The following is a 17,300-nucleotide window of genomic DNA, read 5'->3' as shown; positions in this document are numbered from 1 at the left end:
AACGAAAGCTCCCCATCGGGTGTGAGTACAAACTCAAGTTGCCAGCCATCGCACAGTGGCGAATTCGGCCGAATTCGTGGCCAAAATTCGTATCTTCAAATCTATTATGAATAATTAAAATAGATGACGACAATACGACTCCCCTAAAGACGTCTTTTTCAAGACGTGGTTTTAACGTCTAAAATAAATACCGAAATAAAACTAACATCTGAAATATAACTATGTTAGTACTTTGTAATTTGCACTATGTATGTAAAATATCTCTTTTTTTACACAGAAAAGCATTCGTTTATGTTTTAAAAATTAACACCAACACTAAAAAGTATTGTTCACAGAAAGTAAAAAATAGTTTTAAAAAGTACAGTTCTTATATAATATAATATATATATATAATAAATAATATATTTCAATCATTCATTTTCTAATTCAAAACAACTCGACAAAAAGGCCCGTTCTTGCAGCAGAGAAATACTGGGTGTTTATTGCTAGTTTTGCTGCTCGGTGCGAAAGCCAGCTACAGCCGGACTCGCACAGAGCCTTGGGGAAAACCCATGCCCTCGAGCTTCGCTGTTCTTTATCCACGTTTGGCAGTTAATGAAACAATAGTATTTCCTGGCCGATCATTGTTCCCGGCCAGACCCGTGTTTTAGATCGAGAAAACCCTGTATGCCGTTTATTGTTTTATTAGTAGCTGAAGGAGGTTGCTCAGGTAGCAGCGTGTCGCGTGCAACACCAGCGGGTAACACCTCAATGGGTGGTAATGGAAGATAACCCATTTTATTTGAATCAGGGAGCGAAATGGTTCTGGAAATAAGTTTCCAACTCTTATATTTAATAAGAGTTATAAAATAAGTTTCCAACTCGTTCTGTTTAAAACAGTTATGAAGAACCGAAATATTTAGTCTTGAAAAAGACATCGATGTCTTAAAGATTTTTAGTAAGACCTCTGAAATGAAACGTCTCATTTCCGACGTAAAAACGACGTCTTGAAAAAGACGTCTTTAAGACGTAAGACTTTCAGACGTAAAATGGACGCAAAACAGACGTCTTTAAGACGTCGCATGCTATCTGGGATATACTATTACAGAAAATGAATCATGTATAACTATGAACGTAATATTTAATGATTTATAGGGTGCTTCTTTTTTGTATTTACATACCCATCTTCTTCTGAGTTTTCCTTCCTGGAGGAGAAAATAAAATAGTCTCCTCATCCGAATCCTCGCTGCTCGAAAATTTTATCTTTTTTCTTTTGTGCAGCCACAATTCCACCTCCGACTGCAAATCGCTAGTATCCTCAGCAGCTTTGGATTTCCTCCTAGCTGTCATGTAATTATCTAGAAGCATTAAATAGCTATTATTTTAATTGTACATGTATGGTGTATAATAATTTTAATTAAAATGTTAACATACCTGAGGCGTCCGAAATGTCGTCAGTCCGCCTGCCGGACTTCGCGGGGTCGTAACTCCCGTTTCGCGTGCTCGCGAACGATATTCGGGGCCGTGGCGCAGTTACGGGGTAACTACGTCTATTTGAATGGAACTCGACGTTTTGGAATAACACTCGATATATTTAAAACTTAACAATCACAAGTCAGTTGACGAGGTATAATGCGTGCAACGAGTTTGTCTGCGCGATAATTGTGTTCTCGACGCGATCGATTTGTGTTCTTGATTCGAGGTATTTTAGCTTTCTGGTCTTCGCTGTCGCGTCGTGTATAACGTTAGCTCGGGCTGTTTTCTAATTGGTTAGTTCTTAACTGTAAGGGATGATTAAAGGATTTCTGATTGGTGAGTGGGTGTTGCATTTTGGTCGTCGGAGTAGGGATGCGCTTTGGTGGAACTGTGTTTAGGTTATCTAAATGGATTAGGTGTGAAGGATATGGGAAAGAGGTCTGGAAAGTGAACTGTTTGTATATTGCCCTTTCGATGGGCTCGCTCACGGAGGTCTCGCAGTGGTGTCCGATGACACTCCAAATCTTGGGACCGTCGCGTCGCCTAAAGTGTTCTGGCTATTGCAGCCGACCGTGTTTATGTGGTAAATCTCACGTTCGGTCTGTGTGGGACCGAACAATACCGAAAGTGCCGTTCCTAAATATTTTTACCTCGTGTTGGGACCACGATTCACCACGAGGTTCTAATTGTTTGACAGCCTTCGCTACACGGCTTTGTTGGAGTGGTGGCCAATAACAATTATTTCTTTGAATCCAATCTGTTGGCACTGCCTCAACACTGCCATCCGCGACAAATTGAACCACCGTCCACGTGCGTGCTTCCATTATTATTTAAATCCCTAGAATTGAAAACTACAGTCAAAGCAAAGTTGGGCATTATTTATATAAAAAAATTATTTAAATAACGATTGGAAGAAAAGATACTTTATCTTTATTCGTTATTCGAAGGTTCGAATAAAAAAAGTATCTTTATTCGACGAGCATCGAATAAATATTTTTACTCGACGAGAATTTATCCGACGAATAAAGGTACTTTTTTTTATTCGAAACGAATTTGTTCGTAGCGTCGAATGAAATTTTTATCTTTTATCGGTATCTTTATTCGAAGGCTTCGAATAAAATTTTGAATAATTTTTACCAACTCAAATAAATACGTTGCCGAGCGTTGAGCCCGCGGCATAGTACAATGTAAGCAGATGGAGAAACACGCGTGAATGCAAATTTAAACTTTTACATTTTTCAATATACTTTCATAAAGGTATTATATTATGAATGAATTGAGGAGCTTTTCTCAATGAAAATCAGTCGAAACACGACATCATTCGGATTATCTTCAATAATAAAAATTGTTCGACTACACTCATTTTCATCGGAAATAGCTCTTCAATTCATTCATAATACTTTTATGGAAGTATATTGAAAATGTAAAGTTTACATTTTCATTGACGCGTGATTCCCCATCTGCTTACACTGTCTGCCGCGGGCCCGACGCTCGGCAACGTATTTATTCGTGAAGCGTCTGAAATATCGCAAGTCCGTATGCCGGACTTCGCGGGGTCGTAAATCCCGTTTCGCTTGCTCGCGACGATACTCGGTGCCTTGACGATGTTACGAAGTAACAACGCCTAATTGAAATGAATTCGACGTTTTAGAGTGTAGGAATCTTGGGAAATGGGGAGATTAATCTCTTCGAAACACTTTACTGAATATTAATATATTTAGAAGAAATAACGATATATAACGCTGACACGATTAACACTGTTTCTCGCAAGGCAGTCGCAACTCTACTCTCTCCGCTCTTCCCGAACATCCACGCTTTATACTCTTTCAACCCCTTGCATTCATCTCGCTTGCACTCTGTTTCTTGCATCCATCGCTTTCATTCTTAGAAATACACAAACTCTCCTATCACTTAGTCCCAAACACTTTTCATTCACGCCTCCTCAGTCACTCGAGTTTTCCAAACATACCGGCGCCGGACCGTCGCAACATGATCTGGTCGCCCGCACGCACGCACGCACAATGAACCATTCATCCCACAAGAGTAACAACAACTTCAGTATATATTTCAAACTTAACACTGTACAAGGTTTACGTTCGAGTCGAGATAGATAGACGTGTTTTCGATGCGAGCGATTTTTGTGTTCTAGTGCGTGTTGTGTCTGGTTCGAGAACCTTTCGAGATCTGAGGTCTTGCTGTCGTGTTATGTATAATGTTAAAGGTCAACCCATACAAGACCTGGACGGGACCGGGCACGTTTGGCCGCTAGATTCGAAACCAGGGTGTAGGGTTTGAGTCGACGGAGCTTCAGTGTTCCCAACTATATTTCTGCTCGCCCCGGTTGGGTCATTATCTCGAGCGTTTGACCATTTCCAGATGGCCTTTCGGGAGCGCGTTGACAGTTCCCTGCTGTGCATGGCACAAAAAAAAATGTTTTAGGGCCTTCACGGTTCCTTAGGTAAACTATCGGTATCTCCCCTTTACAATACCATGGAAATAGGAAACATCATACATCCTTGTATTGTATGTAAATTATACATACATATATTGTAAAAACGAGAATAGTTATTTTTTTTAAGGAAATATCCACATTAGGAAGGGGATCATTCCATGTGAATTCGATCATTTTTTGGGGACTATGTCTCGAATTTTGATGACATTGAAGTATGTTGTGGTCCAAGAGAAAATGGGAGGCGGGGGTTGAGCCAGGTTATCACAAAAGACTGCTGTTCTCAAATAATTTATTTTTTCCTTGGTGAATGTCATTTCTTAATTAAAAAATATTAGAAATATCTTTGTTTTGCAAATTTTACCACTGGTTCAAGTGTGAAAAAATTTGAATAAATATGGCTGTATTTTACGTTTCTTCATCTTTCTCTTTGAAATTTCGTTTTGTAATTCGCGGAGCCGCAAAACTATTTATTGTACTATTCATTATTTTAGGTTCATAAAATTGCTGGATATTCTTTAGACATTTTGAAGTAAGGGTCGCTAGCGAAAAAATGTATGTATATGGAAAACTTCTGAATTCTTGTCCATAATGATCTAAAAATGGTTAGATGGAAGGTTCCTTGGCAGGAATGCGGTGACGTATCTATATCTTGTCCAATGAGACGAGGCAGTAGACGTAAACATAGCCAGTCGAGTGGGACAGAGTTGAAGTTATTATCCTTCCAAGATAATTAGCAAAGGACGCACGCTAATACTTCACTGCCTCGTCTCGTTGGACAGAGTAGAGGTACCAATGCGCGGCTGATTGGTTCAGACTGGAAGGGGCAGGCCTCGTTTCACACGCATTTTCGGCTGCAGTCCAAATATTGACTACAGCGGCAACACATACTATGTAGCGGGTGACGTCGAAGCCAAAACAATGGGACTACGGGCGCAGCTGAGGTGGGGATAGGCACACCTAACGGTAGGCTTCTCAAGAATGGTGACACTTTAAAAATGGCGAAATTAAAATGGTTTCAAGTGTACGCTGCACCGCGACATTGCCTTCTTTTTGATGGCAGACGAGCGGTTACGAGCAGCAACCGAGCAGTTGTACTTGTCGTCCTTACACCATGTACATATGCGACTGCCACATGATCTAATACAATTATGAATTGTTAGAGAAATTCACTTCACGGACCTGTTTTTAAAAAATCGGACACTTCAAAATTGACGAAATTAAAATTATTTGAAGTGAACGCTGCACCGCGATACATAGCCAGCAGCAGCACGGTTGGCGCACGGTAGAAGCAGAGCCCGGGAGGCTGTTAGGCTCATGGCCTTCCGGGCACAGGGCCAATCGTGCGAGACTGTGTATCGCGATGCAGCGTTCACTTGAAATAACTTCAATTTCGTCAATTTTAAAGTTTCCGCTTTTTTAAAAACAGGTCCGTAAATGAGACACTTGGGGCTTTAGCCTCAATTTGTTTCAAATTTTTACAAAGGTACCTGCTACGAAAACATAGCATTTGTTTAAAATAATTGCCAAATAAATGGTGAAAAAAACATTTTTTCCAAATGACAACATTTTCGGTAAACACTTTTATGTTTTCTCTATAAGCTTCCAAAAACTCATTTTCATCGGTGTGACAGTTCTAGTCTTATAATATAATGAAAAAAGGGTGACACGTATTTTTACGCGTCTGTAAAACCAACAATTTTTAAAACATCGAAAAATCCATTGAGATTCGATTGATAGGTCATCATCATCGGTGAAGTAGTTTTCAAAATAATACAACATTTATAATGTTTTTGTCCCTTCGCCACGGCCACGCCACGGCGACCGGGGTCGCTGAGTATTCTTCGCAAGAATATTTCGTGAAACCCCGGCCGGGGCCCGGTCGGCTCTACCATAGGATCCTCAGTGGTAAGCGGTGTAGCGGGGAGTAAACGGTGCTGGGGTTCTGGTAGCTAACCCCCGTGGTGCGCGGCACTTGGCCTTTGTTGCGAGCATCTTGACCGCCTCTCAAGTCGCCTTCGAACACGGCCAACTCTGTATGGCATAGGGAAAACGTGCCCCGTTCCCGGTCCCGGTGAGACCCGTCTTGTATGGGTCGACCTTAACTCGGACTCTTTTCTAATTGGTTAGTGGGTGGTGCATTTTGGACGTCGGAGTAGGGATGCGCTTTGGTGGAACTGTGTTTAGACTGTATAATGAATTGGGTGCGAAGGATATGGGAAAGATGGTCTGGAAAACGAGATATTTGTATATTGCCCTGTCAATGGGCTCGCTCACGGAGGTCTCGAAGTGGTGTCCGATGACACCCAATAACTTTGGGACCGTCGCGTCGAGTCGAGTGTCCCGGCTATTGCAGCCAGCCGTGTCTATATCTCACGTTCGGTCTACTTGAGACCGAACAATTCGAGCTGGCAAAAATTATTCAAAGTTTCATATACAGTGTTATATAAAAAAGTATATCGAAAGAGCGTAAGCGAAAACACTAATGGTAATGTTAGAAAAATCGAAGTAAACAAACGGTCGAGGCAGACCATGTGTCTTTTGTCAGAGCGTTGCCCCTCGCAACTGCAGCAGAGGCATACTGTCGAGCGCGTCCTCACGGCTGCGGATTTTTGGGACGGCGGACATTATTGTTCTGACTGTCGTCGTCGTATACGGTTGTCTTGAATAAAGATCGTAGTATTTTGCAATACGCCCACATTTGTTTAATTCTGCTCCATCGCGTTATCTATCCTCTTAGTATTTTCTTACAGTAACAAATAATAGCAATGAAAATACTTACTTGTCTAAATACTCGGTAAATAATTTTTACCTCTGATTTTTTTAACAAGTTTTCTGTTGGAGCTCTCGCACAAGACTGTTTTTGTCACGCAGCAACGGTGCGTTCTTCTCCCTTAATCGCTTGTCGCTTGTTTGACCAATCGTCTTTTTTTATCGATTATATTATCGCTTGTTTTACCGATCATTGCATGTTTTGCCGTTGCGCGCCCGAAAACATCTCCGATGACGTCACGCACACGCATACTATTGGCCCTTAGTGCTCTGTCGTCTCGTTGCCTGTTGCCTTGCGTTTTTGTGAAGTGAGTTCAGTACTTCCAAGCGTTCCGGTTTACGCATATCCTTGTTATGCACGCGTTTGCAATAAAGTGTTATACTCTCAACAACTGTGTGGGTGGAATTTGTTATTTCCATTTTAGGTAAGTTTTTATTTTATATTTACTATTATTTATTCAAACATGACTGGCAAAAGAAAAATGGGAAAATATTATATTGGTGCTAAAAGATCTTCGTGTCTATCGAACGATGCTTCTCATCAAGAAGCTTCTGCTCCATTGGGCATAATATTATGCCCGATGATACATTATACCCGACATACTTAAGTATAAATGAAAACAATGTACTTTATTCGGATTCGTCGTCAGAGAATAAAAGTAAAAACGAACTTTCTGTACAAAATCTTCAGTGTGAAGAAACTGCAGAAACTCCGAATTTCACCGATTCAATGTGCGGTTTATCAGCAAATAGTAGTGATACAAATGTTCATGTTCTTTTAGCAGAATGAGCTATAAAACATAATATTCCACACGTTGTGATTAACGATTTACTTGCAATACTGAAGAAGCCCATTATTGTTTTCAGGTACATGCACCGACAGGACTGTAGAAGTTAGACAAAACGAGATAGATGAGGTACCAATGAATTCTGTAATTATTGGTAAGTTAATAGAACTATGTAAACGAATTTAAATATGAAAGTACGTATTTGTAAACAAAAATCTAAATTTTCAGGAAACCAGCAAACCCAAAACATGGCAATATTATGGAACAGCAACTGAAAACGATCATCGACTTACAGCGTCTACTACGATTTTTGCCACTTTTAATCGCTTGTAGCTCGTATGAGATGTGGGAATACCTGCGGGAGGTATGCATGAGGTTGGATGAGAAAAGTGGATGGCAGGAGAGGATGTGGGAAGTGTTGGAAGATAAGGGGGGAAGGAAGGAGTGGAGGCAAAGGAGAACAATAGCAGTAGTTTTAAGTTATACAGGGTGTCCCGTAACTGGTGGTACAACCGAGCAGGGGGTGATTCTATATGAAAAACTGAATCGAAAATATAGAATAAAATTTTTTGATACAAGGCTTTGTTTTCGAGAAAAATGAGTTTGAAAATTTGTCTAGTGCGCGTGCACTCGGCTTACTTGCGGCTCAACTGACTTTATTCTGAGTTACCTCAACCTTTTTTCGCAAAGGTTTTCCAGGTTTGTATACATCGAATAAATCGAAGGTCGAGGTTACAATGTTAGAATTACCTTTGAGGAATTCGTTTAATTCATAAATTGCTGGAAGTGTTGTCCACGTTGTTGTAGACATAATTGTGCTCTTCGTATTAAATTCCTTCGAACCTCTTGTAATGCGCAATTATTATGTTGCTTTAAGTGTTCAAACGCTATCACAATTTTTTGTTGTAATTGTTCAATGCTTGTTATGTTATCACAATCGATACAATCGACACAATCGATTTCACCTGACCCCTACAAATAAAAATCTAACGGTGACAAATCCGGAGATCGTGGCGGCCAAGGTACTCTGCCACCGCGACCGATCCAGCACTGATAATTTTCACTTAAAAAACATCTTACTTCGCAACTATAGTGCGGTGGTGCTCCATCCTGTTGAAAAATTAGCGTTCTTCGAATCCCAAGAGGCACATTTTCCAATAATTCCGGCAACACGTTTCTGTAGGCAATTACACGTACATACGCACATGTAATAAGTATTAGGATGAGCACCGTAGTTAGAGTGGGGATGGTCATACCGACGCCCGGCGTAATTCGGCAGTCGCTCCGAAATCGTTAAGAGATAAACACATAATTAGATTCGTTCCGTAGTCGTAGAGAAGATAGCTCATAAATAGTCTTAAGTTATATTCATTTGTTAAATATAAGTATATCGTATAAATATATAACTATTCTTTACCGCATTAAATACAACAGTTTCGAAGAAAATGCAAATATGCTTCCGATGTCACATTTCCCGGAAAGAAATAAGGGCCTATAATTTGGTCACTTACGATGCCAGCCCAGACGTTCACACTCCACCTTACTTGGAAATTTGTTTGCAAAATGGTATACGGGTTTTGATCTGACCACCTGTGCGAGTTATGTACATTAAACATGCCGACTCGCGTAAACTTCGCTTCATCCGTCCATAACATTTTTAGTAAAAAATGGGCGTCGTTACGGTGTTGTTCACACAACCAGTGACAGAATGCCATTCGGGGGACATAATCACGTTCTGTAAGCCCTTGCACTCTACGAACGTGGTAAGGATATAGCCCATTCTGATGTAGTATTCGACTAATGGTAGATCGCCTGATATCGTACTGTGAGGCAAGGTTCCTTATGCTCGTGCTTGAATCGTCGTTTATGTCTTCCAAAATCCTGTCTTCCACCCTCCTGTCAATTCTTCGGGCATGTCCTCCATACTTGCGAAGTTTTTCAAAAGACCCGTATTCTGCGAGAGTCCGTTCGGCTCTTTGAATGACCCTTCGATCAGGATGTCGACGATTAGGGTACCGATCTCTGTAATAAGTAGTCGCTGCTAAAACACTACCATTACACGTACCCAACGCAATAATCATATCGGTATACTCTCGATTGCTATAAGTTGCCATTTCGACGGTATAATGAGAACTGGAGGCGTAATTTCATAAGGATGGGAAAAGAACAGGAGCGATAGAAGTGATATCATTATACAGACAATGTTTGTAAACATCTCTAGAAGTACGAAGGCAATTTCCGAGATATCCAGACGTGAGGCAGTGGAATCCGTTGAGCCGCAAGTAAGCCGAGTGCACGCGCACTAGACAAATTTTCAAACTCATTTTTCTCGAAAACAAAGCCTTGTATCCAAAAATTTTATTGTATTTTTTCGACTCAGTTTTTCATGTAGAATCATCCTCTGCTCGGTTGTACCACCAGTTACGGGAAACCCTGTATATAATCATCCATCTGTTTACAATAAATGATATTTCGAAAATTAATTTTTTTGTCATTCCAAGAAATAGTAAAATTAAAAACCAGTATTTTAGTCATTGTAAAGTAAACTAGTCCCTACCACAATATCTCCAAGAAATTCAAGTTATTTAATCTCGAAAACGACATCTTTAAGGGTGTGGTATTCGTAGATTCGCGATACGGTAAATTAACTACATTACCGTCAAAAAATGGTTTTACGTGCCTCAAGTTTTCCTCCTTATATAAGAATATGTTGTCGCTGTTAAAGGGCTCATTCGAAAGAGGAAGGTTCAATCTAGTGTGCGCTGGTCAGGAGCTGCCAAGATTATGCAGATATTTGGTAATATCAGTGTTAGAAGTAGGCCAAAAATTGACGATGTGCATGCCGTGGAATCCAAGCATGACGTGTCCAAAAAGACGTCTGAAATAAGATGTCGTTTTTACGTCTGTGTTACGAGCCAGGGCTGCGAGCAACGCGGGAGGCCGGCGAGGGGGTTGTTACCCCAGGAATATGGTTTCAATTTGTTAGTTAGGTACGCGGACGCACCCGATGCGAAATCAGGGAACCTCTGGGAGGTTGGAGTCAAACGCAGACGCATCCGATGCGAGACCGAGGTGCTACTAGGAGGATGAAACTTCGTGAACGCACCCAATGCGAAATCGGGGAGTAAGTAGGAGAGACACGCGGCGAACCCGGTACGAAACCGGGGAACTGCTAGGTTGTTGTATAACAGCGCGGATGATCCCAATGCGAAACTGGGAATCCGCTAGGAGGTGGATAACTCACAGACGCACCTGATGCAAAACCAGGGAGCTGCTAGGATACGGAAGAACCCAATACAAAATCAGGGATCCGCTAGTATGGTATAGTTTTCGTGGACGCACCCAATGCGAAACCGGGGAGCCACTAGGTTGGAGAAATCTTTGTTGATTTGAATTTAAGATTAGTAAGCCTCGTAACTTATATATAATTTAATTGATACAGCGGTCGATCCGAGCGGTAAGATTGTATCGTGTGGGAACGTTCAACTATTAGATTAGGATATTAGGCAATAATTAAGGGTTGTAGATTACGCGAGTTAACAAACAAGACAGATATATTATGAATTAAGATAATTACACGTGTTGTTGTTTGTGTCGCGAGTGAATATAGTAAGTGTACAATTGGAGGAATTGTTACCTATGATGCACGGTTTTGACGCACTGGCAATGCGGAGTTAGAGAGCAATTATTGAATGCCAAATAGAATATATACCGAACGAACGGAATCTATAAGGTTACGTTTTGATTCGAAAGGGACTTTAACCCGATCTCACTAGAATTGACACTGATGCGTGTAACGCGACGTGACTGCACGATTACTAAACCGCTACTGAACCAAAGAGGATGAAAATGAACGAGTTTATATACCTTGAAAATGAAAGGGTACTCTGTTTAAGATTTAATGTCACGTAGGGTCACAGTCGCATTTTTGTCACTTCTAATGAAAACCAGGCCTCAGTTAGATTTTCGTTAAAAAGGGTTAATGAAGGTTATCCGGGCTATTTCCTATCAAAATATTAATTAATGGATGCCAGAAGGGAGTGTCTAAAGATTTTCATACAAAGAAGGCATACAGTGTCTTCCATTAATAAAGGGGGCCTGTTGGGACGCTTTTCGTTCTCAGAAAAGAGATTAGAACTTCTAATTGAAATGAACGTGGAGAACGTCTCCATACGTAACAATTGTAATTACAACTTTAATTTTAATTTTGATTATTTTTATTGTGATTTTAATTGTAATTTTAATTTACATTAATTTTATTGGAATGTGGGATCAGGACCCCCAGACCAAAAGTATGTGGGAGATCGGGAAGAACGGAAGGGTTCCGTGGGTGAGCGCGTTAGTCGATCGGCTACCACCAGTGAGGCCGTGGGTTCGATTCCCGCGGCGGCGGTGCCCTCGTTTTTCCCGAGATCCTACAATTGGGGGCTCGTCCGGGATTGGGGGAACACCGATCGCCGCACGATGGCGCTGTGAGTTTCTGAGTTGTTACGACGAGTTGTGTTTGGTGGCTCTGTGTATGGCCACAACACAAAAAAGACGATGAGACGACGCTGTGACGGACATTCGAGGGCGAATGTCGTCGCAGGATGGCCGAGTGTGGGATCAGGACCCCCAGACCAAAAGTATGTGGGAGATCGGGAAGAACGGGAGGGTTCCGTGGGTGAGCGCGTTAGTCGATCGGCTACCACCAGTGAGGCCGTGGGTTCGATTCCCGCGGCGGCGGTGCCCCCGTTTTTCCCGAGATCCTACAGTAATTATTGTAATTTTTTTTATTTTTATTGTAATTTTTATTATTTGTGTTGTAATTTTTATTGTAATTATAATTTGTATTATTTATATTTTTATTATAATTTTAAGGGTAACTGTAATTTTTATTTTTATTTTGATTATAATTGCAATTGTAATTTTTACTTTCATTACACTATATATTTCCATTCCAAATTCGTTCAATAAACCTATTTATGCGTTTATCTTTAAACTCGTTTGTGTCATATCTATTTTTACCCTTCTCTGCTTTTATTTTAATGAGCATTTATGGACCATTTTAGGAACGTCTTAAAGACCTCCTAATTGTCCTACAAACGTCTCCTGAAAGTCTTGAAGACGTCTAAAAGACGTACCGTTGTCTAACAAAAGACGTTCAGGAGACGTTCGGAAGACGTCTTTAAGACGTCTCTGTGCTATTTGGGTAATGAGGAAAAATTTCTTTATTTCAAAAATTTACACGCGAGGTGTCTTATACCTCTATGCAGGGTTAATTGCATACGTTCCCCCGCAAAACGGCGATCGTTAACTTTTAATTCCGAGTTAGCACCGTAATTGTAAAACCCAGGCTCTATTCCCCGTCGAATTGTTTTCGTTTGCGCGTAAATAATGGTCCGTTATTAATGCGAGCGCGTATTGTTACGCGAACAATTATATTACATTTGTTACATTCCAATTACCGTTATTATTACGGTTCAGCGAGCGAGTGGTCAATGGCGAAGCATTGTTAAACAGGCGGAAACACTTGCGCGGGGTGTAATACAATAGTTTATCAGGTTTCGCGGAAACGACGATGCCGAGTATCGGCCTGATTTTGACGCGTTATTGTTTCCGGGGAGGCGGATGGTGGGTCGCATCAACCAACACATTCGGGCCGTCAATTAAATCAAAACAATATGCCACCACTTAGGTTGCCAATGTTCCACTTGTCCCAGACATTTCCAGCGGCGTATTTAACCGATACGCTGGCGACGTAACAGAGACCTGATGGGGCGGTGAGTGGCAGGGGGCAGGGGGCGGTCGTCGAAGTTAGTTTGTACACTCGTTTAGTAATCTGAGGCCACCGACGACTTTTCGAGGGTCGGTAACGTACAGAAGCCCGGTGTCTCCGTGAGCAGAACTTTTCCACGAGTGGAGAAAAAATTTTCCATCTCAACCCAGATACCGCGTCGCGTCGCGCGGAATTTATTTAATTTCAACGCGGCCCGTTGTTATGTTGCGGACAGGTCCTCGCTTCGTTATTTCCGATCCGCCGCCGCGCGGAGGAAAATTCGCGTAAATAAAATCGGGCGCAATTGGGACGCGCGTCGTATTGGGACCCCCCCCCTTCATCTCTATTAATAACGAATGATTCTTTAACCTTGCCGAACAATCGCTGCGATACCTCCAAATTGTCATGGAGTCATTTCAACCACATTCGCCCGCCGCCAACGATTTTTTAAAACATTCAGAAGTCATTAAATTTTCTTCGTTCCCCAATTTTCATTACATTTTTCGTTGACATTTAAGAGATATCTGGTATCGACATTTTAAAAATTACTATAGTTACAGACTGTAAGTGTTGGCATATTGGTTCCCGTGTGGGTGTATTGGTTCGCGGGTAGGCGTATTGGTTAGATTCGAGGGGTTTCTTAAACATGTTTTTTAAATAAAAGAATATACTTTGTCTAAGGCTCGCCAGCCATATTACAAAGCAAATATACTTAAACGTTCATCTTTAATTTAATTTAATGTCAAATGTCACTACTTCTGACCATCACTCAGATTTTTATTTATTTAATATTCTTGTGATTGTGCGATGTCCCGTGGGGTTTACAAGTTCCCATTTCTTAACATTATACTACATGTATAATTTTTATTTAAGGAGGTGTTCTGGTTTTGGGAGCCATTCTTCGGCGAATTTTTAGGAATTTTTTCCTGGGAAACTATTGAACCTTCCACATTGAAATTTTGAACACGTACTCACTGACGTGTGAAGTACGCGTGTGATTTTTTAAAAGTAAAAATAATCAAAATCACATGAGTTATATATCTTTTTATAGAGCATGTTTTGGGAAATATAGGTTGACGGTTGTCATGACTCGTGCTTGAAGACTATGCGTTCATATCCCAATAGTTATTCCCAAAAAAATTCTTAAAAATCAACTCCTGAATTGAGCACATGGAAACGAAAATCTGCCAAAGTTAGCATTGATCGATACCGTTGTCGATTATTATTAGTCGCGAAGTAACCTGATCTCGATGAAGTCTTGTCAGCCTGATAGTATCGGAGAAACGTGGGCTCGGTGAATTCCTGTCAGCCCAAACTGCGTCGGTGAGACCCCGCATCATCTGATAGTGTGCAAGATCCCGAAATTTCGGAAACCGGAAGTTCAGGTCGAGACGTGAAATGATCGAAATGAGCCGGATTGGGATCCCTGAAGTATCCGGTGGCTCGTATCTATCAAAATTCCTGAGATTTCGGGCTACCCGAAATTAGGTTCGGTACGCAATCATCTGGTGAAACAGAACGCTTCGAGCATTCGGGCTTGAAATGTTTCTGTACCATGTGCTACCCAATTGTGGATGGTGAACGATGGAGCGGTAGAATAATATGCTAAATAATCAAAATCGTAATCTACAACATAGCTGTATTTTACAATAACCAAGTCCAATTTCTTAGCCGTGAGGCTGAAATAAATGTACATAGTGAATTCTCGATATATGTCAACAACATGGGTCTTGCCAGCGTCGTGTATCGTCCAGGAGACATACCCAAGCGTTATGTTTATAGTCCTCAGCGTCCGAGGCCTCTCGAACTTCGTGGCCACTCACGGGGTATATCCCGCGGTAATGGGGACAATTCTGCGACATTTATCATCCAGGTCTTGGTGACATATAGTATAGAGAAATCCCTGTATACCGGATGAGGCACCTAAGACCTTCACCGAAAATATCTCCGTTGTTTTTAGTAATCCGAAAAAATGTTTCAGGCGCAAAATGTTTGGTTCGGTGGGGCAATTATTGTGTCGGAGAAATATTTTTCCTCTAGGTCATATTTTCTGATATTCCAAGGTCATCGTCGATTTTTGATTAGTGTAACGTTACAGCTAATAAAAAAACAAATTCAACCATGTTTAATATGTTGACCTTCGAAGGAGTTATTCTTCAAAAAGCATAACTTAACGTACGAAGATGGCCTCACGTGTATACAGATATACATGTATATATTTTTTGAACCGAATTTGTTGGAAACATTTGCTTCTACGATGAATAATCCACTAGAATTACTTGACGGCGTCATGTTACGAGAAAACAGGCTGTAACGGGCACCGCCTGTACGCGAGAACATCTCCAACGTGTTAATAATAATATCTTGCAACATTCATCAGGCACAATCTTGTGTATTCATCCCTTTGAGGCGACCATAAGCGTCCCTTTGTCGCAGCGCGAGCTCTGCAACATGGGCGGGGCACGAATCGAGTCGCACGGACTTTCGCGTTCCAATGAGTACACCTGATAAGAGTCACCCTGCATATAAATTACATAGAAAATCATTTGTTCAATTTTTATTGTTTTTTACCTTGCGCGAACACTATAATAACATGTAAAACTATTAAAACAGTGCCATATTTCAAAAAACGTCGTTACAAGCCCTAAAGGGATATTCCAATTCATTACGAGCTGCATAAAACGATTCGACTTTTTACAACCTAGAATGTCGATTCAATACACCGCGCCGCACAATAGTCGATGCAATACGCCGCGTACAATAGTCGATTTTCATCTCTTTGCAATAAACAAACTTTAAAATATTCCTATATCGTTTACTGTGACTTCTCTGTATATGTTGTCAAGGCTTGGATGATAAATGTCGCGGAATTATTCCCATTACCGCGGAGTATACCCCGTGAGGGGCCGCGAAGCTCGCGAGGCCTCGGACGCCGACGAGTGTAAACATAATACGGTGATTACTCTGTACAAGCTGCCAAGGCCTGGATGTTAAACGTCGCGCCGCACAGTGGTCCCAATCGATTAATTAGGAGGAAAAAAGTTCAAAATTAGAGGTAACAAAAAACACGTACCAGTGAATTTTTTATGACTATACATCCCACAGAGATGCAAAGTGACCTCTGGTATTAGTTTCATTAACAATGAAACAAATGACATACACAAATATCGCGTCATAACGCATAATTGTTTTACGTTACTCGATCGCTTGTCGCGAAATAGTATACAGGGTGTTCACTTGAAAACTTTCCAGCCGAATATCTCGAAAAGTATGAAAGATATTAAAAAAGTGTAAAAAACACGTGTTCTAGGATTTCGAAGGGGAACAAGGGGGGCAGTTCAGTTTTTTATTTGGGTGGTGTTTTCAAGGTCATTTGAAGGTCAACTTTGTTTTTTCAAATGGAAACCTATATTTTTTATTATGGGATCTTATTGTACGTAAAAAGACCAGCAATTTTCGTAGGATACTTCTTTTTTATTTGCGCACTAGGCTCGGAGATATTTAAAGAGCAGTAGAGCGGGGCATATTATTGTGTAAAATTTTTTGACGCAAATTGTTGATGATGTTTTCCAGTTGTACTAGCACGTACCGTTTGAGAACCAAACTGTCCTCTATTGATCTCTACTTTATGCTGTCTGTCCTTCAATATAAGATTGTACTATTTAGTCAAGTGTGAATAATCGTAATAAGAGATACTATATCGCAGTACAATTAATTGTATAAAATGGTGTATTATTTTATAGAACGAGTAGAAATAATGTTTATTTATAGAGCTGACGAGTGTGTTCGTCGAACTGCTGCTACGTTTAACGAGAGACATCCTGATACACATGTTTCTCATACGGACGTGTTACAATTAGTTGCAAAGTTTAAGGAAACAGGATCGGTGACAAGTTTTTAAAAAACCAATCAAAATTTATAAAAGAAGCTGATGAAATCGAAATTGTAGGACAGTTTACTGTGAATCCTACTAGTTGAATTCGACAAGTTTCAATGGTAACTGGGTATATCAATGGAATCTGTACACTAATTACTTAAACATAACAAGTTTCATCCTTATAAAATGCAGTTACACCAA

At 40.7% G+C, this 17,300-nt stretch overlaps 2 protein-coding genes across 2 annotated transcripts in view; both read right to left on the bottom strand.

The window, feature by feature from the left end:
• Nucleotides 1-17,300, bottom strand: part of LOC143353940 (uncharacterized) — a 340,337-nt gene that overhangs the window by 261,359 nt on the left and 61,678 nt on the right. The window lies entirely within an intron of this gene.
• LOC143354612 (uncharacterized) lies at nucleotides 1,085-2,374 on the bottom strand. Its single transcript, XM_076788867.1, has 2 exons — nucleotides 2,078-2,374; nucleotides 1,085-1,337 (listed from the first exon to the last, which is right to left on the bottom strand). The coding sequence occupies exons 1-2, from the start codon at nucleotides 2,277-2,279 to the stop codon at nucleotides 1,153-1,155; spliced, it is 387 nt and encodes a 128-aa protein (XP_076644982.1). The 5' UTR covers nucleotides 2,280-2,374; the 3' UTR covers nucleotides 1,085-1,152.

Source organism: Halictus rubicundus, chromosome 5 (assembly GCF_050948215.1).
Source record: "Halictus rubicundus isolate RS-2024b chromosome 5, iyHalRubi1_principal, whole genome shotgun sequence".
Classification (NCBI taxonomy): domain Eukaryota; kingdom Metazoa; phylum Arthropoda; class Insecta; order Hymenoptera; family Halictidae; genus Halictus; species Halictus rubicundus.
The sequence above is the reverse complement of the archived record's forward strand: the minus strand, read 5'-3'. Positions and strand labels throughout refer to the sequence as shown.